Source organism: Arabidopsis thaliana, chromosome 2, assembly GCF_000001735.4.
Source record: "Arabidopsis thaliana chromosome 2, partial sequence".
NCBI lineage: Eukaryota > Viridiplantae > Streptophyta > Magnoliopsida > Brassicales > Brassicaceae > Arabidopsis > Arabidopsis thaliana.
In genome coordinates this window covers 5950264-5974949 of record NC_003071.7, presented here as the reverse complement: position 1 = coordinate 5974949, position 24686 = coordinate 5950264, and the positions used below count along the sequence as shown (strand labels likewise).

The 24686-nt window shown below is 34.1% G+C and overlaps 2 protein-coding genes, 1 long non-coding RNA gene and 3 pseudogenes across 10 annotated transcripts; 2 read left to right on the top strand and 4 right to left on the bottom strand.

The window, feature by feature from the left end:
* Nucleotides 1-671: 671 nt before the first annotated feature.
* On the top strand, nt 672-2637 carry AT2G14150 (annotated as a pseudogene; the record flags this gene model as incomplete). Its single annotated transcript has 1 exon — nt 672-2637.
* An 825-nt stretch (nt 2638-3462) lies between these two features.
* On the bottom strand, nt 3463-7772 carry AT2G14140 (annotated as a pseudogene; the record flags this gene model as incomplete). Its single annotated transcript has 12 exons — nt 3463-3510; nt 3610-3780; nt 3854-3972; nt 4049-4139; nt 4220-4366; nt 4447-4686; nt 4951-5076; nt 5250-5369; nt 5562-5681; nt 5855-5973; nt 6326-6674; nt 6879-7772.
* Nucleotides 7773-9504: 1732 nt separating this feature from the next.
* Nucleotides 9505-14150, bottom strand: AT2G14130 (annotated as a pseudogene; the record flags this gene model as incomplete). The annotated part of the gene is made up of 13 exons: nt 9505-9663; nt 9766-9893; nt 10032-10203; nt 10683-10764; nt 10842-11083; nt 11166-11228; nt 11335-11413; nt 11482-11558; nt 11641-11763; nt 11845-11880; nt 11988-12362; nt 12456-13003; nt 13808-14150.
* Nucleotides 14151-14686: 536 nt separating this feature from the next.
* DRP3B (dynamin related protein) lies at nt 14687-21010 on the top strand (the record flags this gene model as incomplete). Of its 4 annotated transcripts, NM_001161044.1 has the most annotated exons (21): nt 14842-15303; nt 15394-15676; nt 15773-15801; nt 15896-15997; nt 16294-16362; nt 16458-16517; nt 16910-17023; nt 17391-17439; nt 17542-17651; nt 17961-18050; nt 18286-18375; nt 18514-18606; nt 18690-18827; nt 19035-19148; nt 19243-19338; nt 19489-19531; nt 19735-19877; nt 19967-20113; nt 20247-20299; nt 20384-20483; nt 20560-21010. In NM_001161044.1, the coding sequence occupies exons 1-21, from the start codon at nt 14935-14937 to the stop codon at nt 20695-20697; spliced, it is 2430 nt and encodes an 809-aa protein (NP_001154516.1). In that variant the 5' UTR covers nt 14842-14934. The 4 variants fall into 4 exon arrangements, with proteins under 4 accessions (NP_565362.1, NP_001323471.1, NP_001154516.1 ...); NM_126984.4 differs by lacking the exon at nt 17961-18050 and having other exon boundaries at nt 14687-15303; nt 18283-18375; nt 20560-20987; NM_126985.6 differs by lacking the exon at nt 17961-18050 and having other exon boundaries at nt 18283-18375; nt 19243-19342; nt 19493-19531.
* On the bottom strand, nt 20911-21754 carry AT2G14115. The gene has a single exon (NR_140632.1). It is a non-coding gene; the product is annotated as an other RNA (long non-coding RNA).
* Nucleotides 21755-21764: 10 nt separating this feature from the next.
* Nucleotides 21765-23127, bottom strand: AT2G14110 (Haloacid dehalogenase-like hydrolase (HAD) superfamily protein). Of its 2 annotated transcripts, NM_126983.4 has the most exons (4): nt 22836-23127; nt 22499-22670; nt 22224-22340; nt 21795-22121 (listed from the first exon to the last, which is right to left on the bottom strand). In NM_126983.4, exons 1-4 carry the CDS (start codon nt 22943-22945, stop codon nt 21948-21950), a joined length of 573 nt encoding a protein of 190 aa, NP_179027.2. In that variant the 5' UTR covers nt 22946-23127; the 3' UTR covers nt 21795-21947. The 2 variants fall into 2 exon arrangements, with proteins under 2 accessions (NP_001324622.1, NP_179027.2); NM_001335414.1 differs by having other exon boundaries at nt 21765-22340; nt 22836-23110.
* Between the last annotated feature and the right edge of the window lie 1559 nt (nt 23128-24686).

Genomic DNA, 24686 nt, shown 5'->3' with positions numbered 1-24686 from the left:
AATTTGAATTAGACATTGAATTGGGAGCTTCTTTAGTGCTCATTGATGAGCACATTACCTATCACGCGTTGGTTGATATTCTTGTAGAGGATTTTCAAATAGATAGTTCAACCAATTCTTTGAAGCTTAGTTACAAGTTAGTCTCCACGTCTACAACCATACAATCTCATCCTCTTTATATTAGGAACGATAGACAGCTTGCAACTTTTATGCACAAATTCTCACAGAGTGGAGGATTGCTTCAGTTATGTTTGATTGTAGAACAAATTTCTGTGACAGTTGAGCAGGTTTTTCAATAACCTTCTTGTGTTATAATTTTAAAAATCCTTGTAAAATCATTATTAAGTCAGTGATTGTGCTTATTACAGGCTGAGACTACTTCAAATCCTTTTGTTTCTCATTCTGTCCCTAATGCTCAGGTACTAATCGTTTTAAAAATCCTTGTAAAATCATTATTAACGTTTTTAAACCCCTTTTAAAAATCCTTGTAAAATCATTATTAAGTCAGTGATTGAGTTTATTACAGGCTGGGACGACTTCAAATCCTTTTGCTTCTCATTCTGCATCTACTACTCAGGTAATAATCCTTTTAAAAAATCTTGTAAAATCATTATTAACGTTTTTAAACCCCTTTTAAAAATCCTTGTAAAATCATTATTTAAGATAGATTGATGTTTGAGGTAAGCTTTTTATTTTGGCAGCCGAGGTTAACCTCTAGGATTATTGAGGCGTGTGTATCTAAAACATCTAGTATTCTTGATCAACAGTATTCTAGTTCTGCGTTTTCAACTGGTCTAAGTGATGTTGATTCTTTGTTTATTGAAAAAATTTTCAAAGACAAAGATGAAATGGTATTCACGTTGCGGATGTTTGCAGTGAAGCACAACTTTGAGTTTCATACAGTGAAATCAGATCTCACGAGGTATGTTCTTCATTGTATTGATGAAAACTCTAGTTGGAGACTACGTGCAACTAGGGCTGGTGGATCCGAGAGTTATGTTATTCGGAAGTATGTTAGTCATCACAGTTGTGACTCTTCAATAAGGAATGTTAGTCATCGTCAAGCATCTGCAAGGACATTAGGAAGATTGATAAGTAACCATTTTGAAGGAGGAAAGCTTCCCCTCAGACCTAAACAGCTGATAGAAATATTTAGAAAAGATCATGGAGTTGGAATCAATTATTCGAAGGCTTGGAGAGTTCAAGAACATGCACCAGAACTTGCGAGGGGTTTACCTGATGATAGTTTGGAGGTTTTACCGAGGTGGTGTCACAGGGTATAAGTAACGAATCCATGTTCTATCACTTTTTTCAAAAAAGATTCTGCTAATAAGTTTAAGTATGCGTTTCTGGCTTTTGGTGCATCAATTAGAGGTTATAAGTTGATGAGAAAAGTCATATCTATTGATGGTGCCCATCTGACATCAAAGTTTATAGGGACTTTGCTTGGTGCCTCAGCTCAGGATGAGAATTTTAATTTGTATCCTATTGCTTTTGCAATAGTTGACTCTGAAAATGACGCGTCATGGGACTGGTTTTTGAAGTGTTTGCTGAATATAATCCCTGATGAGAATGATTTAGTTTTTGTGTCTGACCGAGCTGCTTCTATTGCAAGCGGACTTTCAGGGAATTATCTACTTGCTCATCATGGACTTTGCACTTTTCATTTGCAAAAAAACTTGGAAACCCATTTCAGAGGTTCTTCACTTATTCCAGTTTACTATGCGGCTTCTTGAGTTTACACGAAGACAGAATTTGATTCTTTGTTCTGGGAAATCACTAATAGTGATAAAAAGTTAGCACAATATCTTTGGGAGGTAGATGTTAGGAAATGGTCTCGAGCTTATTCTCCTTCAAATCGGTACAACATCATGACATCTAATCTAGCTGAATCTGTTAATGCCTTGTTGAAACAGAACCGCGAGTATCCGATTGTTTGCCTATTTGAGTCAATCAGATCTATTATGACAAGATGGTTTAATGAGCGACGTGAAGAGAGTAGTCAACATCCGTCTGCTGTTACTATAAATGTAGGGAAGAAAATGAAAGCGTCATATGATACTTCAACACGATGGCTTGAGGTTTGTCAAGTTAATCAAGAAGAGTTTGAGGTAAAAGGAGATACCAAAACGCATTTGGTTAATCTCGACAAAAGGACTTGCACATGTTGTATGTTTGATATTGATAAATTTCCTTGCGCACATGGAATTGCTTCTGCTAAACATATCAATCTGAACGAAAACATGTTTGTTGATGAGTTTCATTCTACTTACAGGTTTTATCTCTATTCTTCACAACTTTACAGGCGTTTTTAAATGTTTTAATATCTCTTTTTATGGTTTTATCTGTGTTTATGTGGTTTTAATCTCAGTTTACATCGCTGTAATTTACAGGTGGCGTCAAGCATATTCAGAGAACATTCACCCAAATGGTGATATGGAGTATTGGGAGATTCCAGAAACTATTAGTGAAGTTATTTGTCTCCCACCTTCTACTCGTGTACCTAGTGGCAGACGGAAGAAAAAGAGGATACCTTCTGTTTGGGAGCATGGACGGTCTCAGCCAAAACCAAAAGTACACAAATGCAGTAGGTGTGGTCAGTGGGGTCACAACAAATCAACTTGTGTTGCTGCAATTTAGATATATCTTTATCTCCAAAGAATTGAATATTGTTGGGGTTTTTAATATTTTCTTCATTGTGTCGTGTCATTACTCTCGTTTGTTAAAATTACTATCAAACTTTTACAAGTAATTTTGAAGGTTATTCCAATATTTTACCTTTTAAAATCTCTTGTAAAATCCTGTTTAAAACGTCTGTTTAAATCCTTTTAAAATACCTTGTAAATCTTTCGTTATGCCACTTACATATACTTTAAACGATTGTAAATCAAGTTAAACACTTTTACAAGCTTTTAACTTGAATCTTTTAAAATGTCTTGTAAGTCGTTTACTAAAATTACTATCAAACTTTACAAGTAATTTAAATAGTAATTCCAATAATTTACCTTTTTAACATATTTTGTAAAAGCCTGTTTAAAACGTCTTTGAAAATCCTTTTAAAATACCTTGTAAATATTTCGTTATGCCACTTACATATACTTTTAACAATTGTGAATCAAGTTAAACACTTTTACAAGCTTTTAAAATCCCTTATAAATCATTTTCTGACATTAACTTATTCTTCTTAAACGATTGTTAATCAAGTAAACCCCTTTTAAAAGCTTTTAAAATCTCTTGTAAATCATGCTTTACCACTTTATTATCCTTAAAAACCGATAGCAAACCATGTAAGCTGTTTATGCCTTTAAAATCACTTGTAAATCATGACAATTCTTATAAAACCATAAACAGTTGACATTAGTAAAGCATTTTGATTAGATTTGACAGTCATAATTAAAATACAAGTACAATCATAGATTCCAAATAACAAAAGTAAAATAAACATGTTTGAAATAAGTGAGTCTAAAGAACTAAATCCATTTTTGCCTTAGTAGCTCTGTCCTTCTCTACCTGCAAATAAAATTCAACCTATAAGTTATTTTTTGCATAACAATAATATTCAAGTTTTTAAAGATATATCGTTATACAAAAGAAGAGTTTAACACTAACCATTATTATCTTGCAGATTTGTTCAGCTAGGTATTTCACTTCTGGATGAGCTCGAGGCAGTTTGTCAGGATGAATGAGTAACGTTGCTTTCTTTAATGCTAATTTGTATTTCTTCTCGTCCCACATATCCCAAATTTCGACTTTTTGCCATTTACTGTCGGGCCAAAGAATCTGAAATGTAAAAATTCCAAAATGATTAGAATTAAAATCTTTTGCAGCAAAACAATGATGTAATTTAACTTACTTCTTCAAGTGACGATAGTAGATCTCTTATTAATTTGTTTTTCGCCCATTTTTTAACTTTTAGGTCAATTTCTTCCATTACTTCCTGACTCAACATGACCGGCGTCAAAGGAGTTTGAACTGATACAAAAACAAAAAAAAATATTTAGAAGTTGTTTATCAAGGCAAATCATCTGTGAATGTAAAAAGAACTTACGATTGCTCTGTCCTTGGGTGATTTCTTCTTCTTGCGTAGAGAGTGGTGTTTGATTAACATCTTCATCATCTTTCTTGGTCTCTCCTGGAACCTGTAAACCAAAACATCAAAACAAATTTTTATTTTTTGACAATTTTATCATGTCTTTTTAAACAATTAAGGAATGCAGACCTCTGTTGTTTCTACTTTTTGAGGTTGTGATTCTTTCTCTGTGGGTGCAGTCCCATTATCTTCATCATCTGACAAAATTACATATGCTTCTTGATCTTCAGTCTCATCATGTTCATCATGTTCTTCTACGTTTTCTTCTTTTGGAACCTGTAAACCAAAACATCAAAACAAATTTTTATTTTTTGACAATTTCATCATGTCTTTTTAAACAATTAAGGAATGCAGACCTCTGTTGTTTCTTCTTTTTGAGGTTGTGATTCTTTCTCTGTGGGTGCAGTATCATTATCTTCATCATCTGACAAATTTATATACGCTTCTTGATCTGCAGCATCATTATATTCATCATGTTCTTCTACTTTTTCTTCTTTTCCTTCTTCTCTTTCCATTTCTTCATCGCCTTGTTTGGGATTCTCTTGTTTTTCTGTTTCTTCAACATTGCAAGTAGAATGATGATCTTTGTATTCAACCTGTATAAATAATTACAAGTTCCCAAATACAAGCCAGGACACAGTTATTAGTCATGTAAATCACTTTTAAAAAGCTTTTAAAATCCGTTGTAAAATCTTATCGAACACTGCCTACCCTTTAAAAATGAATTTCAATCTTTTAAAACCCCATTAAGAAGTCTTTAAAGTCTCTTGTAAATACATATCTAACACTGCCTATCTTTTTAAAACGGCTAAAAATCTTTAAAACACGATTTATAAGCTTTTAAAATCCCTTGTAAAAACACATATCTTTTCTTCTTCCTCTTCTTTTCCTTCTTCCTCTTGCTTTTCTTCTTCCCCTTCCATTTCTTCATCGCCTTGTTTGGGGATTTCTTGTTTTTCTGTCCCTTCATCGCCTCTGTATTCAACCTGTATATAAAATTACAAGTTTTATAACTACAAGTTACTCATGTAAATCACTTTTTAAAAAGCTTTTAAAATTCGTTGTAAATACTTATCGAACACTGCCTATCCTTTAAAACAAATTTAAATCTTTAAAACCCCATCAAGATGTCTTTAAAATCCCTTGTAAAAACACATACCTTTTCTTCTTCCTCTTCTTTTCCTTCTTCCTCTTGCTTTTCTTCTTCCCCTTCCATTTCTTCATCGCCTTGTTTGGGGATTTCTTGTTTTTCTGTCTCTTCGTCGCCTCTGTATTCAACCTGTATATAAAATAACAAGTTTTATAACTACAAGTTACTCATGTAAATCACTTTTTAAAAAGCTTTTAAAATCCGTTGTAAATACTTATCGAACACTGCCTATCCTTTAAAACGAATTTAAATCTTTAAAACGAATTTAAATCTTTAAAACCCCATTAAGATGTCTTTAAAATCCCTTGTAAAAACACATACCTTTTCTTCTTCCTTTTCTTTTCCTTCTTCCTCTTGCTTTTCTTCTTCCCCTTCCATTTCTTCATCGCCTTGTTTGGGGATTTCTTGTTTTTCTGTCCCTTCGTCGCCTCTGTATTCAACCTGTATATAAAATTACAAGTTTTATAACTACAAGTCACTCATGTAAATCACTTTTTAAAAAGCTTTTAAAATCCGTTGTAAATACTTATCGAACACTACCTATCTTTTAAAACGAATTTAAATCTTTAAAACCCCATTAAGATGTCTTTAAAATCCCTTGTAAAAACACATACCTTTTCTTCTTCCTCTTCTTTTCCTTCTTCCTCTTGCTTTTCTTCTTCCCCTTCCATTTCTTCATCGCCTTGTTTGGGGATTTCTTGTTTTTCTGTCCCTTCGTCGCCTCTGTATTCAACTTGTATATAAAATAACAAGTTTTATAACTACAAGTTACTCATGTAAATCACTTTTAAAAAGCTTTTAAAATCCGTTGTAAAATCTTATCGAATACTGCCTATCCTTTAAAAACGAATTTCAATCTTTTAAAACCCCATTAAGAAGTCTTTAAAATCCCTTGTAAATACATATCTAACACTGCCTATCTTTTAAAAACGGCTAAAAATCTTTAAAACACGATTTATAAGCTTTTAAAATCCCTTGTAAAAACACATACCTTTTCTAATTCCTCTTCTTTTCCTTCTTCCTCTTGCTTTTCTTCTTCCTGCTCCTTTTTTCGTCCTCTTCTTTTTGTTCTTCTCTAGTATAACTGGCAGGAACTCTTTCGATGCCTAAATAGCCCTCCAGCCTTCCAACTTTCTTCTTAAGAACCTCACAATTTTCATATACCAGTTTTACCTTCTCACCAAAGGACATTGATTTCCTTTTTCTGCTTTGATGCACAACTGTTTCAATTGCAGATTTCAAGACATGATCAATTCTTCCTTGATGTCCTTGTTCCACTTGAATCCATCCCTGACACCAATCTTTCTTGCTCATTCTATATCCTTTGATCATAAGATCAAAAACATCCAACAGATCCTTGTCTTCAGGATTCTTCTGTGAAACCAAGTGGTCGTATTCATGAGTATGAACACCAACTATTGGTGTCACTTCAACCTGCAAAAATAAACAAAATTCCAAACTGTGTAAAAATAATGCACAATTCTTAATTAACCTTTTAAAATCCGTTGTAAATAGTTTAAATTGCTTTGAACCCTTTGTAAATTTTTAAAACTTGATTGTAAAAACTATTGTAAAACATACTCTTTATTTATAAACAGTGTTTAAAACATAAAAAAAGCCACAGCTAAGAAAATGTACCTTGTCACCATCTGCTATCATTGTTATAGCTTTTGCACTTGGAGACGATGTTGATCTCCATTGGAGAATTAATGGAATATTTCCACTAGATGATTCATCTCTAATGCCAAACTTTTCTCCCAACTTCTGAACCGATGATAATGCCCATATCTGAATTGATTGAACAAATCCAAATAGACCATATTGTTTCCTTAACAAATAGTCATTACCGATTCTCTTCACTTCAGTTACCAAATATGAGTACACAATCTGCGCCCATGGATACTTACAGAACTCTTCGAAATCAGTAGCTCTCTTCAGATTCTCAATTGGCAGCATGGTAGTCGGATTTCGAGCTAGCAATATGCCCTCCACTAGTAACGAACCCGCCAATCTCAGTCTCTCCTCTGGCTGCATTTTTTTGGAACGCTTTTCCAAAACATATGTAAGATCTAAAAAAGTCATTTCCTTGTTAATCCACACATCTTTTTTCTGCTTTCCCTTCAAAGTCTGATTATCTTTTATCCACCACTTTTCTTTCTTCTTTCTCTTCACATTTGGACTGCTTCCTGATGCATCATCCATTGGAAGTCCAGTTGTTATGATAAACTCTCTCAGGGAGAATCGCATAGGTTGATCAGCAAATACAACCCACAATTCGTCATTGTTGGTTAGTATTCTTCTCTGGAGTAAATGATGAACGATATGGCTTGAAAATGCTAAGTCCATTTCAGCGAATTCCACTATAGGACCCAAGAATGTGTCCATTAATGTGTTGAACTCTATCGGCTCTAAAGCTTTCCTGACAGTCGAGACAATTTTGAAGGATGAATGCTTTGATACCCTTGTAATATTATCTACTTCGCTGCCTGGTTGGAACAGTCTTTTAGGGAAGAACAGTTTCTTTGTACTCATATTTCTCAAAACCTGATTAAATACATTAACACAGTCATTAAATTAACACAGTTTTGAAATGGTTTTAAAAACCATTTTTGTAAATCTATTATGCATTTGTAGTTTTCGAAACATAAACATAGTCATTACAAGTCGTTTAAAGAACTTTAAAAACCCTTGTAAAACCATTTTTTAAAGTTATTACAAGTCGTTTTAAGACTTTAAAAATCCTTGTAAAACACAGTCATTACTCCATAATCCTTTTTAAAGACCGTTTTGAAACCATTCCAAAAACAAAATTTTAATCCTTTTCAAAGAACACAGCTGCTGAAAATAGAAACAAAAAACCCTTTTCCAAACCAACTCCAATCAACTGGTAACCCATAAATTAAGTGAGGATCTATAAATTAAAACACAAACCCAAACATCAATCTATTTACTGTTGAAGTTTCAAAACGAAAAAACTTTGAAATTGCTACAACAGAGAAGTTAATCGGCATTTGAAATCTTCTTTGAAGGTTTTTGAAACCCAAATATCAAACTTTAAAACATAAATCTATCAAAATTATATAACAATTTCCAACACTCCTTCAAAATCCCAAATATCAATCTATTTTACTTGTTTCGTTTTCAACCGAAAAACCTAGAAATGCTAGAACAAAAAAGAGATTCGGCAAAAATCGAACAAACCCAAATGTTAAACTTCAGTTTCGTAAATTAGTTACCTTTAATTGCTTCCTTTTTGCTGGATAATCAGATTTTCTTCAGATTGTTGAAAGGAAGAAGACGAAGACGACAGTTTGTATTCTTTTTTTTTTTTTTTTTTTGGGTTACTTTTTTGTTGTCTTTTCACGGTTTCCTTCCTTTTTTGTTTTTGGGTTATAGTGAATTTTTGGGCTTTAGTGTTTTTTGGGCTTTTAGTGTTTTTTTACTAAAACGGTTTGTTTTTCTAAATAACAGGCCTAGGCCCAATTAGTAACAGATACAGTGTTTAACATTACTGTAACTTTTTCAACGGTTGATATTCTCTTTTAAAAACGGCTGTAAATCATTTTAAAAACGGTTGTAAATCTTTTCAAAGTGACTGACCCTAATTCGGTGAAGATGTCAGCAGCCAATCCCTGTTTAATTTGTTTTTAGGTTATAGTGAATTTTTGGGCTTTAGTGTTTTTTGGGCTTTTAGTTTTTTTTTTAAACTAAAACAGTTTGTTTTTCTAAATAACAGGCCTAGGCCCAATTAGTAACAGATACAGTGTTTAACATTACTGTAACTTTTTCAACGGTTGAAATTCTCTTTTAAAAACGGTTGTAAATGTTTTCATAATAACAGTTACTGCAGCTTTTTCAACACTTTTAAAACGCTTTTAAAACAGCTTATTAATCGTTTGTAAATCTCTTTTAAAAACGGTTGTAAATCATTTTAAAAACGATTGTAATTTTTTTTCATAATAACCGCTACTGCAGCTTTTTCAACACTTTTAAAATCCTTATAAAGCAGCTTGTAAATCGTTTAAAAACCCTGTTTAAAAACATGTTTAAAGTCCTTTTCCATTCAAATCAAAGCACCTGTTAACCCAAACAACCATTATACAGTAATTTTGTAAAACAGGAGTTGAACTAAATAAACTTCATAAATCTTGTTCCATACAGATGTTCATAAAATATTCAAATGACAAAGTTTTATGAAATAAGAAACAAAAGCTGATAAATCTATCTTATACTCCACTACTTTTTGATTAGAAGTCTGCTACTTCTACAAAGTGACTGACCCTAATTCAGTGAAGATGTCAGCAGCCAATTTATTCCTAACGTTTTGAATTATGTTCCCTTCAAAGTTTGAATGGCTGGTATACATTGAGTAGCATTCCATAAACTTCAGCATATAGATACCAGACTCTTCATTTCTAGGAGCCTACAACCAAAAACCAAAAGAATTACTTAAGCAAAGAAGTTATAGAAGTCAAGACTTACGGAATATTCATTTCTAAGACTATGATATATTTAAAGAAGTTACCTGAGGAAAAGTGGTCAGGACTTTGATGCTAAATGGAGAGACATCCATGTCTTCTTTTTTGAGGATGTTCCGAACAATGTATGGCATAGCTATAGAGTAGGCAGCAACATATTTTTTCTTGACTTCTTCTATTAAATAAGAAGGTGCACATTCCCATATACAAACTGTCTTCTGTTCCAAGTGGATGAGTAAGGCAACCTAGCATTTTCCTTTGATACAGAAAGGAACCGATACGCACTTGGTTTCTTCCTCTATTATCAGCTTACTGATTTCTTCAGACTGAAACTGAAATCCCTCTTTGTTATCCAAAAACTCCATGTATGACTCATCAATCACATTTAAGAAAGACGATCCCACAAATACAACTGATTTGTTTTTGAATAATTCTGGATTGCTTTCCTTCCTCGTTTTCATCAACTCCAAAGCTGCATCAACATGCTAAACACAACAAAAATAAAAATTATCATATTAGAAAACCCCTTTAAAAACGATTGTAAAAAATGCAAACCCTTTTTAAAATACCTTGTAAATCATTCTACGCCACATACTTATGCTTTTTAACGATTGTAAATCAAGTTAAACACTTTTAAAAGCTTTTAAAATTCCTTGTAAATCATTCTATGCCACTAAGTTCTGCTTCTAAAACGATTGTTAATCAATTAAACCCTTTTTAATATCTTTTAAAATCCCTTGTAAATCAATCCTTACCACTTTCTAATCCGTTGAAAACGATTGCAAGTCATGTAAATCCTTTTTAAAATACCTTGTAAATCATTCTTTACCACTTTCTAATCTTTTAAAATTGTTTATAAACCATGTAACCCTTTTTAAAATCCCTTTTGTAAATAACTTAATGATGCTTTAAAAACTATATGTAATTCATGGGTTACCAATTTTACAAGGATTTTTAGACATACCGTTGTTGTTATTGCTTTTCCTGGCGTCTCTAGGGTTGTAAACCACTTTGTATCTACAATATTTCCCGCGATTGATAGTGGCCTACAACAACAAAACAGTCAACAATGATGCTTCTTCCATTATTAAAAAGAACTCTCTATCTTACTAACAAAACTCACTTGTTTTTCCTTGACTTCTTCCATTCAGCCAATTTCTCAAGTCTTGTGGCATCAACTTTCGCAAATGGATGCAAAATTGGATGCTTCTTCTTCTCAGCTGTGAAAGGTGCTTGGGTATGAATGGAAGGAACCGTACCCCGCTTACTCTTTCTTTGCGGAGCGGGCTGAAAATCATCATTGTCGCCATCATTATCATCGTTATCACCATCATTACCAATAATTTTCCTTTTCTTACTCTTTGCCTATCAAAAAGAATAAAAAAAACAGATGTTTAAAATACCTTGTAAACAAAATTTTCAAAATCATAATAAATTAGATACTAACCTCTTTCCTTGTTGGAACATCAACATCAGCACTATCAACTTGTTTCTGCCTCTTTCTCGGCACCTAGAATAGTAAAAAACACCAATTAAAAGTACTTTTGAAATCCCTTGTAAATATCATAACAAGACAATTGAAAAATTTTAAAAACAGTACTGTTGCAAATACTAACCTGTTTTCTTGTTTTAAGATTATCCTCAGCATGAACACTTGGTTTAACTCTCTTGTTCTGAAGTTGCATGAAAGATAAACTTTTAAAGATTTGAAAAAAATATTATAAACACTTGGTTAGATAATACAAATTTTTTTAAATGCTAACCTCATTTCTTCCTCTGCTAACTCTCTTCTTATCCTATTGAAATTTGGTGTAGAGGATCGTGGAGTATGAGACTTATCCTTGAAAAGATAACAGAATGTAAAATTATAAAAAGGATACTAATCATTTTTGTAAGACTTTTAGAGATATAAATTACTGTACTTTTGATGATTCTTCAGCTACTTCATCACCAACATCACGTTGGGTGTTTTCATCATCACCCGGATAGCTCCCATTCTGTGTGTTTGGCTCTCGGATTGAATCTTCAAATGATTCGTTGTCATTCTGCAACAAAATAAAAACAATAAGTCAATCATTAATATAATTAGTAGACCTTTAAAATAGCTTGTAAAGATTTTCAATTACCTCTGCTTTTCTTTCTAGTCCTCCTTCTTCTTCAGCCTGCGAAAAAAAAGAGTACATTGTAAAGGTTTACTACGTATTTAACCTTTAAAATACATTGTAAAACATTTCCTTTCAAATAGCTTTTAAAGAACATTTACAATTACCTCTGGTTGTCTTTCTACTCCTTCATCTTCTTGTTTTCTTTCTTCATCTTCCTCAGATCTCTGATTATTCTTTTCCTCCATTCTAATGTCCAAAATCCTCTCAATCATCTCGACTCTCTTGTTAAGATCTTCAAGGATTGTCAAAATCCTGTCAAGCTTCTCGCTATCAGATATTTTGTTATTGATTTTGTTTTGACCTACTTCTTCAAGGGCAGCACAAACATCAACGCATCTTGTATTCCATTCAGTTTTCTTCAATCTGTAGCCCATATTAACAAGTCCCAAAATATGTTGGAATTCTATGTCGTCTGTGTGGAAATCAGGAACTAAAGACTTGAATTCTTCTGGGTTTCCAATAATTGTATTCACCTCCATCTGCGAAGATACAATAACATTACAAATCTTGAGAAAGCAGAACTTCAAATCTAAAAACCATTTAAAGAATTCTGTAAATAGACAAAAGCTTACCTCAGAAACATCATTTACAAGGTTTACGATCTTGAAAAACTCTGGAGTAGTAGTGCTTTTCCACTTCAATATCAATGGATATTCAGATTGGAATTCTTTATCTTTAACTCCATATGCTGCACCAAATGCTGGAACTGCGCTCAACACCCATATTGTTAGCGCTAGTCCAAATCCTCTCAAATCATATTTCTCTTTTGCCCAAGTTTTCTCGTCCATTCTCAGAATTGAATTTGATAGAACACTGAATGCTTCTTTACCCCACGGTTGGGCTGTGTACATCTCAAAATCAGAAGCATGCTGCAATCTTGGCAAAGGTATCTTCTCTTTTCCATATGGTGTCAAAAGAATTCCTTCAGTCAACACTACTGCAGCAAGACACAACTTTTCTTCATCTTCAACAGCAGGTTCACCTTCCTTAGGTTTTAAAAACAATCGATCTTCGAGATCACCAAGAGTATAGGATCCTTTACTAGCCCAAAAGTATGGTTCTTTTACAGGATCTTTTCCCTTTCGTCGAAGTTCCCTATGAACAGGTTCACATTGAATTCCTGTATGAACAAAAGACAGTGTAGAGACTATTATTACAGGTTTTATAGTAAATACTTTAAAAACGATTGTAAATCATGTTTAACACTTTTAAAAGCTTTTAAAAGCTTTTAAAATCCCTTATAAATCATTCAATGCCACTTACTTATGCTTTAAAAACGATTGTAAACCATGCAGACACTTTTAAAATCCCTTGTAAATCATTATATGACACTTACTTATGCTTTAAAAACGATTGTAAATCATGTTTAACCCTTCTAAAAGCTTTTAAAATTCCTTGTAAATCATTCTATTCAACTTACTTATGCTTAAAAAACGATTGCTAATCATGTTTAACCCTTAGAAAAGGTTTTAAAATCCCTTGTAAATATTCTATGCCACTTACTTATGTTTTAAAATCGATTGTAAACTATGCAAACACTTCTAAAATCCCTTGTAAATCGTTTTAAGACACTTACTTATGCTTTTAAAATCCCTTGTAAACGTGTTTAACACTTCTTTAAGCTTTTAAAATCCCTTGTAAATTATTCTATGCTAGTTACTTATGCCTAAAAACGGTTGTAAACCATGCATACCCTTTTTAAAATCCCTTGTAAATCATTATATGCTACTAACTTATGCTTCTTAAACGATTGTTAATGAAGTAAACCCCTTTTAAAAGCTTTTAAAATCCCTTGTAAATTATCTATGACACTTACTTATGTTTTAAAAACGATTGTAAACTACGCAAACAGTTATGCAAATGCCTTGTAAATCATTCTACGACAGTTAATTAAGCTTTAAAAACGATTGTAAAACTTTATTACCTGTTGTGAGATAGAACTCTCTCAAGGAGAAACGGATAGGTTGAGAATCAACTCTAAACCAAAGAGTTGATCCTTTTGTTTTCACTCTCTGCTGCATGAGATAGTGAAAGATTTTTCCAGAAAATCTGATTCCCTTCTTAGCCTTCATTTTTGGTCCCAATTCAACTAGAGGACCAAGAAACGAACTTCTAATCTTCTGAAATAAATACTCGCCTAAAGCTTCCTCTACTTTACTAACTAAATTCCAATCCGAGTATTGTTGAACGGTTCCCAGTGTAATAGATTCCTCACCTTCTCTGTAGATTTGTTCAGGCAATGCAAGGATTTCACTCTCTGAATCCATCTGCAAAACATGTTATGAAACAGCGTCAGATCTACTATAAAATCGACTATAAAATCGACTATAAAATCGATTATAAAAACGGTTACCGTCGGATCTATCGATATCTCTGGGGATTGTTTGCGTCGTAGAGAAATGATCTGAATCCTTCAGCGAAGAACATGTTTATCGGAGAGGAAATTCGTCGGCGATTTTGGGGTTTCTCAGAGAGAAAATTCGTCGGCGATTGTGAGTGAAATCGGAGAGGAAATTCGTTGGCGATTTTGAGTGAAATCGGAGAGGAAATTCGTCGGCGATTTTGAGTGAAATCGGAGAGAAAATTCGCCGGCGATTTTGAGTGAAATCGGAGAGGAAAACGAAGAAGTTTGTGCCAAAACGAAGAAGTTTGTGAAACGAACGTGAAACCTAATCATTCAGAGGGTAAGACAGTCATTTGCCATATTAAAAGGGGCAGTTTTTAAAATGGCCTTCAGGAAAGGACATTTTTACAAAAGGTTATTAGAATAAGGATAGTTTTGCAAATCTCCCATCTCCCTTAAAAAAATAGTGCAATCTACATCTCAAATAAGATGATATATTATCCTTTAAAAAATAACATAAAATTACATAATTTCTCAAAAAGAAATAACTCCGAAAATTACACAAATATTTAGAGATATTATTAACTCTGATTTACTTTAATCGGCGCGTGATCGAGAAAGATCTTCTTTAACCTCTTTGCAACAAATCTACTCAAAACCCTAACCCCTTTTTCAAATTACTTCCATCTTTAGATCGAATCAAATCAATGTCCGTCGACGATCTCCCTCCGTCGTCGGCCTCCGCCGTAACGCCACTAGGCTCCTCCGTGATTCCGATTGTGAACAAGCTCCAAGACATATTCGCTCAGCTAGGAAGTCAATCGACGATCGCTCTTCCGCAAGTAGCTGTCGTCGGAAGTCAAAGCAGTGGCAAATCCAGCGTTCTAGAAGCTCTCGTCGGCCGTGACTTTCTTCCTCGTGGCAATGATATTTGCACGCGCCGACCTCTCCGTCTCCAGCTTGTTCAGACGAAACCTAGCTCTGATGGTGGATCCGATGAAGAGTGGGGCGAGTTTCTTCACCACGATCCTGTTAGACGTATCTACGATTTCTCTGAGATTCGCCGTGAGATTGAGGTTTGTTTATTCATTCTCTTCTTCTAAGTTCGTCATAGAATCTATTGATGATGATCGTCTAATTGTATGAATATGACAATTTGTTTGTAGGCGGAGACTAATAGAGTATCAGGAGAGAACAAAGGTGTATCAGATATTCCGATTGGTTTGAAGATATTTTCACCTAATGTTTTGGATATTAGTCTTGTGGATCTTCCTGGTATCACTAAGGTTCCTGTTGGTGATCAGCCAAGTGATATCGAAGCGCGTATAAGAACGATGATCTTGACTTACATTAAGGAACCTAGTTGCTTGATACTTGCTGTTAGCCCTGCTAATACTGATTTAGCAAATTCAGATGCATTACAAATCGCAGGAAATGCTGATCCTGATGGTGAGTCTTTGGAAGCAAGTCGATTGAGAATTTATCAGTTTCATTGGTATACTACATAGTGACATTTCGTTTTGCATATGAATTTGTTGTTCTCAGGTCATAGAACCATAGGTGTAATCACAAAGGTGCTATTTCTCTCCTCATAAGTTTGCTTTAGATTTAGCTGTGATGGCAAACTACTCTATTTCTCACGATTGCTCTATTTTCTCTCTGATTCAGTTGGATATTATGGACAGAGGTACTGATGCTCGGAATCACCTTCTGGGAAAAACAATTCCTCTTCGACTTGGATACGTGGGAGTTGTAAATCGTAGTCAAGAGGTAAACCCTGTTTTTCAAAAAATTTACGCATGTTTACTTATGATGTATATTGTTCTTGTCCTACCATTATGAGCTGTGACCACTTCTACTTTTGTGCTTGTGTGTCTTATTTCTTGCTATCACAATTTGTATCTCTATGACTCTTCTTTTCCCTTTGGATACTACCTGTAATATAGACCTTTTTTTTAGTGTTACCAAACCATTCTACTCTATATTCATTTTTCGTTTGCTCTTACTATGTGGCCACTGCCCTCTACGCAAGGCAATAACTAATGTGGGTGTTAATTCCTTAACAGGATATTTTGATGAACCGTAGCATCAAGGATGCTCTTGTTGCAGAGGAAAAGTTCTTTCGTAGTCGTCCAGTAAGACTGCATCATTCTCTCGATTTGTTTTCTGATAGCGTTTCCTTGACTCTTCTGCTTATATCTTCTGTTTTGGTTTGTTTTCTAATAAACAGGTTTACAGCGGTCTCACAGATCGTTTGGGTGTCCCTCAACTGGCAAAGAAATTAAATCAGGTATTATCTGCAGTCTTGAGATCGTCTAATTTCTTTGTTATGATTATCTTGTTATGCAGTCAAGACACGAGTGTCATAAGGAATACACTTTCTGGATTTTCCGATGTGTCTCTAATTGAGACAATAAATTGGCTTTTGTATGTAACATTCATGTTTCTTATTTCATTTAGCAGGAGGAGCTAGGATCTTTGTAGGACATTAGTGTGTATATATTTGAAAAACTCAGCGACATCTTCTCACTATTGTTGTTGATTCATATGGTGGATTCTTTTTCTGTGAATGGAGTAGTCCTTTTTCTAAAGATGGCATCTCATAAGTTTCATAGCTGGTAATATTATTACTAAAATTATGAGCTGTCTGATGGGAGCTAGTTCTTTTTCCCTTCTTTGCAGGTCCTTGTTCAACACATCAAGGCACTGCTTCCTAGTTTAAAGTCACGTATCAACAATGCATTGTTTGCTACAGCAAAGGAGTATGAGAGCTATGGGGATATAACAGAGTCTAGGGTATGTGGGTTTTGGCCAGTTTTAGCCTTATATATACCATCCATTCTCAATGATGGCATTGCTATTTGCTTTTTTTGCGTTGTATGATTTCTTGCTCAGTTTTCGTATTTGAATATAATTTTATTCATTTTTGTGATCCTCTTCTTGATATTCTTGGGAGCCTTTTCTGATTACTTTCAGTTAAACAAACTATCGGTAATTTATAGAGTTAGTGTTTGAAGATGTCAAGATATGTAGGGAAATATTTCTGACAAATTTTTTCTAAATATCTAGATATGCTCTTTCATTTCCGTATAAAATATGCCTACAACATGTGACTATTTAACTTACAGCTTACTCTGGTTTATAACTGTTTCGAAATTCATAGGGTGGTCAAGGAGCTCTTCTCCTCAGTTTTATTACAAAATACTGCGAAGGTAATATCTGAAGATGGTTCTGTTTCAGTTTAGACAATGGATGTTAGTTTATACTTTTTAGGTTGGTATTGGTCCTCACCATGGCTTAATTATTTATAACAGCATACTCCTCTACCCTGGAAGGGAAAAGTAAAGAAATGTCAACATCTGAGCTCTCGGGTGGAGCAAGAATTCTCTACATTTTCCAATCAGTATTTGTTAAGAGCTTAGAGGTTTGCTACATTTATAATTTTCCTTGATCTTCACTCAGTTATAACTGCCTTTTATTTTGTTTTTCCAAGTTTTGCATTACGTTATATCTTAGTTAGGTAATACTTTCATAATTTAATTTGGGATATCATTTGTGGTCTTCAATGGAGGTTCATTGTGTTGCTATTGATATAGAACCTATACACCTATGTGTTCTTCAATGGAGGAGATTCATTTTGTTGCTATTGATATAAAACCTATACTCGTATGAATGACTTTCTATTTATAAGATATTATTTGATTCGCTAAGCATTAGGCTATATCTTAGTTAGGTAATCACTGTGTGTAGATATCTTTGTTTAGTTAGTGGGGCTATTTGCACGGAAGGCAGACAGTTCGTTTCAGGTTTTCAGTTCTTGGAAGTGTGGCATGTTTGCAGTTCTTGTATGAGTAGAACTATGCTCAGTTGTAAATATAGTCAGTGTTTATATTAGTTCATATCCGTCCATCTTTCAAGCATCTGATCTGTATTACTCAAAATCGATCTGAATATTCTCTGTTGTATAGAGATCTTTACCTACTGATGTTGTCAGTGCTACTTGATAGGGGTTTAATGATTTTAAACTCATTAGTTTCTCTCAATTTGCTCTGAAGGAGGTTGATCCATGTGAAGACTTAACAGCTGATGATATTCGGACTGCAATACAAAATGCAACTGGTCCCAGATCTGCATTATTTGTTCCAGATGTAGGTTTATCTATATCCCTAAGCATGTGGGAGCATTTTTTTGCTTATCTGTTCTTTCCACATACTTATTTTGCTTGAGTTTTTTACTTTTACAGCAACTCTGATTAGTATCTCTTGCTTTCATTCTCATCTGCATAGGTTCCATTTGAAGTTCTTGTCAGGAGGCAAATATCTCGTTTATTAGATCCCAGCCTTCAGTGCGCTAGGTTCATCTTCGATGAGCTAGTAAAGGTGTTATTTTTATTTGCGTTTCTTTATGATGCTAACTGTTGATTTACATGACCATGAATTTTAAATTGAAAAATTATGTACAGATTAGTCATCAGTGTATGATGAAAGAGTTACAGCGGTTTCCAGTCCTGCAAAAGCGCATGGATGAGGTTATTGGGAACTTTCTGCGAGAAGGTCTTGAACCTTCGCAGGCAATGATCCGAGATCTTATTGAAATGGAGGTATGTATGGATAATTTAAGATCCACACAATCATGAATCTAATGGCCAGTATTATTAAATTTACTTAGATTGCGTACTGATTTTTTTTTTTGTCACACTGGTGGAGTAGGACCATGTTCTAAGTTCAAGAAAATTGATTACTCTCAATTTTATTGATTAGTGCCTCTTTTAAATTTAGTTTAAAATATTTAAGTTTACCATTTGCAGATGGATTATATAAACACCTCACACCCAAATTTTATCGGGGGAACTAAAGCCGTGGAGCAAGCAATGCAAACAGTCAAATCTTCTAGGATTCCGCATCCTGTTGCGCGGCCAAGGGTATGGAATAGTCTCAGCGAAATTAATATTTGCTTTATGTTTCTCTTTGCGAGTTGTGAAATTTTTCGTACATGTTCCCTTTGATGACAACTAGGATACTGTGGAGCCTGAGAGGACGGCTTCTTCCGGGAGTCAAATAAAAACCCGATCTTTTCTCGGCCGACAAGCTAATGGAATCATCACTGATCAGGCATGTCATGCGTTATGTTATGTATTTGACTCTGTTACATTGATCTCCTTACTATATTTGTAGTTGGCCCTGCTTCTGAAAGCCCATGAAGCGAGTACAGATATGCAGCTAGAGACTTCTTATAATATAATTACTTAACATTTTTTACAGGCAGTTCCAACTGCAGCAGATGCTGAAAGACCTGCACCAGCTGGTAATGGTCTTATCACATTTATTTTTCAGTCTTTCATGTATGCACAGATAAATGAACGTGTGGTTTTAAGATGATTTTGGACTGAAATGATAAAATTCTTTGTCTAAGATACGACTTACATATAAGCATACATGTCTGCTCTTAATTCAATGTTCTGTTTAGAATATGAATGTAGTATTCTTGACCGATTGTGAATTAATCAGGAAGCACAAGCTGGAGTGGTTTCTCATCAATTTTTCGGGGGAGTGATGGTCAGGCAGCTGCTAAAAACAACCTATTAAACAAACCATTCAGCGAAACTACTCAAGAAGTGTATCAGAACTTGTCAACAATCTATTTAAAGGAGGTTTGAATCTTGTGCCTTCTCAGGCTTTTCATATTGCCCAATACTGTCACTTTACTTACCTATTCATCTCATAATGTTTTGTTTTGAAGCCTCCAACTATTTTGAAGTCATCTGAAACTCATTCAGAACAGGAGTCAGTTGAGATTGAGATAACAAAGCTATTATTGAAATCCTACTATGACATTGTAAGGAAGAATGTCGAGGACTTGGTCCCAAAAGCAATCATGCATTTTCTGGTTAGTGTTCCACTCTTCTAGTCTTCTGATTGTCTAGCCAAACATCTTATGGTCATTGATGACACTTAGTGTGGGTCGATTCTTTGTGAGGGGACTAATAACTCTATTCCATATAATTGTGAATAAAACACAGGTAAATTACACGAAACGTGAGCTGCACAATGTTTTCATCGAGAAGCTTTACAGGTGATGAAAGAAACCATGTGCTTCCCATTTGATTTTGTGAATAGTCTTTTTTTTTATATGAACTAAATCTGGTGGATGGGACAGGGAGAACTTAATTGAAGAACTGTTGAAAGAGCCCGATGAGTTAGCGATAAAGAGGAAACGCACGCAAGAGACTCTTCGCATTCTTCAGCAGGCTAATCGGGTAAGTTGAAGGTTTATCTTGAAGAAATTGCAATTTAACTTGTTAAAATGTGTCTTTTTGATATGGTTTAAAACAGACGTTAGACGAGCTGCCGTTAGAAGCTGAATCGGTCGAGAGAGGTTACAAAATTGGTTCAGAAGCGAAACATGAGGAGTTACCGGGCACAAGAAGATCAAGGACAGAAACTAATGGGAACGGACGGCTTCATATGTAAATTCAAATTGTGATTGCACGCATGACTCATTCATTTGGTGATGGAAAAGATTTGTTTTCTTCCCTTTAAATCGGTTGTGCGTGGGGAAAGAAAGGTGTTCTTAGGTATAGTGAAACGTGATGATAAACAGAGGTTTTGTTGTGAGGGTATTATCAACCTACTGGAAAATGTGACTTAATATTTGTTTCTCAAAACCGAGAAGAATAATCAATTCCTAATTTTACTTTTCATAGCTTTATTTGTTACGAAAAACAAGAACGTACATGAGACAATGTAATGATAAATTTATCACTGGTAAGTTGATCTTGTTCTTAATGCAAGGGTTTAAGACTCCAAGAAGAACTTCCTCTTCGATTCTCCAACAAAATCTTTCATCGAGACATCTCAAAAATGAACTTAGAGGCATCACCGTTAGAACCTAAAAACTAAAATGTCCATCACTCCAATTAACCTTGGCAAAAGAAAAGTGCCAGTTCCAATTTCTTCATCCTCAAACCAAAGGCACAAAGAAACACATCAAACCAGTACCGCAAGTCGATCTTCAAAAATAAAATCCGGTAAGCATAAAGATCGAAATCAGTCCCTTATACAAGAGAGGCTAATGAATAACAATCTCAGATCAAAAGAAAGAGGTAAAAAAAATTCAAAGCAAAGCAAACCAAAGCAAATTGAAACAAAAGAGACAAGGAAGAAGAAAAATATGGACCAAACACCATCGGAGAGAAGTGGAATCATCGGAGATAGAGCCGGACAATCTCGAAACCGAGAATACGGAAGCAGAGCCAGTCATAGGTGCTAATCGAAGCCACCTATGCCAGAAATAGAGCTGGCCAAAGGTGCTAATCGGAGCCACCTATGCCGGAAGAAAGCTAGTCATCACCGCAAAAGATACGGACAATGCTAGACACAAAGCCAACCAACCAACGATGAAAGAGCCGATGGATGTCGAAAATAAACCGGATTTCTACCGGACGGCAGAACATCAAACGGTTTCTCTCTCTCAAATATGCGAGAGAGAGAAGAGAGAGAAAAACCAATTTGAAGTGTGTTTGTTAACAAAAAAAAAATAGAAGTCAATCCAATGTTTTCTGCATTTTCTCGAGAAGAGCATGTTTTTAGTCTAGATTAATCTTTCTTGTTCAATACAAATCTTAACATATCCGAGTAAATTACTTGTAGTTAAAAATGGTGATACAACACTCGAGAATGTTTTGTGTCCACCAATGGATCATAACTCTCACAAATGAATGTTAATCTTTGTCTGTCTCCGATGATGTAGGCTTTCCAGAATACTTGTCACGCCAAACCTGTTTATTCTTCTCGATACTATTATGATTTTGAGTAAATTCAGTAAGCCCTTGTCTAAATGCTCCAAGCGTAACCCCATCACCAACAAGGATGCTTGTCACTCCCATTTTCGAAACCTGTTTAATTGATCACACATAAAAGATTCAATCTTAGTGCACAAAGTAAAGAAATTAATCCACACTATGCAATGTACGCTCAAGTAGTAGTTTGTGTTTAACTGATTTAATGTTTCGGTCTTCATCATCGAAGAAGAGCATCGCGGTAAACGGCACTCCCGTTCTTGTGTGTATCTTCTGAAAATGTTCCGTCTTATGACTCCAACTTGAGTATATTTCCTGAAACAATCCCAAAAGCATTACCCTTATGACAGATATCAATTTGGTTACCTCACAATCACTAGAAAAAAGAGTTGCTTAACACAGTGAACCACATCGAAGAGAGACATAAGGAGACAACAACAACAACAACAAAGAAGAAGATGTTTAAAACGAACCTTGGCCACAAACATGGGCTTAATGTTCAATTTATCAAGAAATGTGTTAGCAATATCTGAAGTAGGAGATCTCGAAGCAATAGCCATTTCGATACCCTTCTCTTTCAAAGCACTCAATATACCCTTTGCTTGTGGATACATAGATGGCATTTCTCGTTTCGAACGGCACTCACTGAAACATTCAAACTAATCAAAGATTATAACTTTCCTCAAATTACAATCCTACACAAAAATACCCATTCATCAAAAAAGCAAACCCTAGATACCAATTCTATTGATAAACAAATTACACAAAACTGGGGATGGAAATTAATGAAGAAAGACAAGAAATTTTTACCAGTAGAAAGGCCAGAGAGTATAATCGAGATCAAAGACGACAAGTCTCGGAAGAATTTGAAACATTCCCATTATTTGCATAGCTTCATCTTTTACCTTCTCTTCCGCCATCTCACTAAGAAAACACGATCGGAGATTAGAGAAAGATTATCGGAGTTTGCGTTTTACAAAACTTCTTGACAATCGAAATCCAGACGTTAATGGACATGTGTAGAGTTTTGTCGTCGACGGTCTGGGAAATTACAAGACTTCGGAAAAGAACCCCTCTACTTTTTCGGGTTTACAAAAACGCCCACTATTTATTTAGTATGAGAGTTTTAAGAATGACGTTTGCGTATTGAACAATTTAATCCTGGTTTTGGTAAGTCGTCAAAACTGAATTAACTCCAATTTTGTTGTTGACTCCGTAACAAAATATTCACGTTTAGTTTATGCCTTGTATTTCGTGTTTGATTAGTAATACAAAACCGAAATCGGTTTTTAGCGTATATTAAAATGAAATCAAGAAATTCAAAATGGTAAAGAAATCAATATGAAAAGAGTATTTTTACGAAGATATTACATTATTACTAATCACATATGAAAATTTTTAATACTAAAATACCTTCTCTTGGCAATCAGTACAAACGAATTTAAATTGGCTAAGTTGGAGCAGTAATACAATAGATCGTATAGTCACAAAATATTCAACAAATAAAGTTAGAAACTAGAGCAACTAAATTATATCATCATCACACACTTTTTGTGAATATTTTAGCATAAAATCTGCATCGTCTCTATTCATCAAAACTCTCTCATAGTGACCATTTTTCTCTTCCTTCCTCTCGTATCAACAAATCCGATTTCCATCACTAACCAGAAACCATCCTCCCCGTACGGAAACAAAAGAGGATATTGCAAAGGTAAATAAGCCAGATGAAGCTCGCTTATACTATGCAAACCGCTAGAGCGATTTTTTATGATAATATCTCGCTTATTTATACTGCTAGTAAAATCACCAATCTTAGACATAGTTAAAAGTTGCCAAACTTATTACAAACATTTTATCCATAAATTATTACACTTAAAACACCAAAATAGCTCAACACTTTCGATCTCCATAACAACTCAATCATCTAATTCACGATTTTCAAAACGAAAAGTAATTTACTAATATTAGACATAGCTTAGAGAATTTAATGTGTGCCTAATTTATTACAAACGATGAAACATAACGTACTTATTATAAATGATTTATACATCAATTGTAACTCATAAAAACATCAAAGTTATGAAATATTTTGGTGGCGCTATCCATAACCACTCAATCATCCGACTGGAATCATAGGAAAAAATAAGTTTCCAACATTTTTTTATATTTACATAAATATATCTACAAAATAATCCCATATAAACTTGCAAATTATATATGTGTATTCTTCAAGACCAAATCTTTAAGATCAAAGACTAATTCTACCACATCATTCAACGAAATAATGCAAATAAATTTTAAAATAACTTTAACTTTGATCATCTTTTGAAGTATTTAAGGATTTTACATACAAATTTGTAATTTAAAGGGTTAACAAATGCCCAAAAAAAAAAAAAAGGATTTACAAACGAATTTGTAATTTCAAGAAGATCAAAATAGAAGAAATATAAAATAATATTTTAAAAGACTTTAAAGGGTTATAATGCAAATGTTGAACTTTGGGGACCAATTGACCTCCTTTAATCTTCTTTGGGTCTACCTATGCGGCGGACCCATAAATACTTTTTACAGAATCAAAATATAATTTAAAATAATAAGTAATTAAAAACAACTAAAAAACTCAAAAAAAAATCTTCATCTCTTTAAAAAAAATACCAGAAA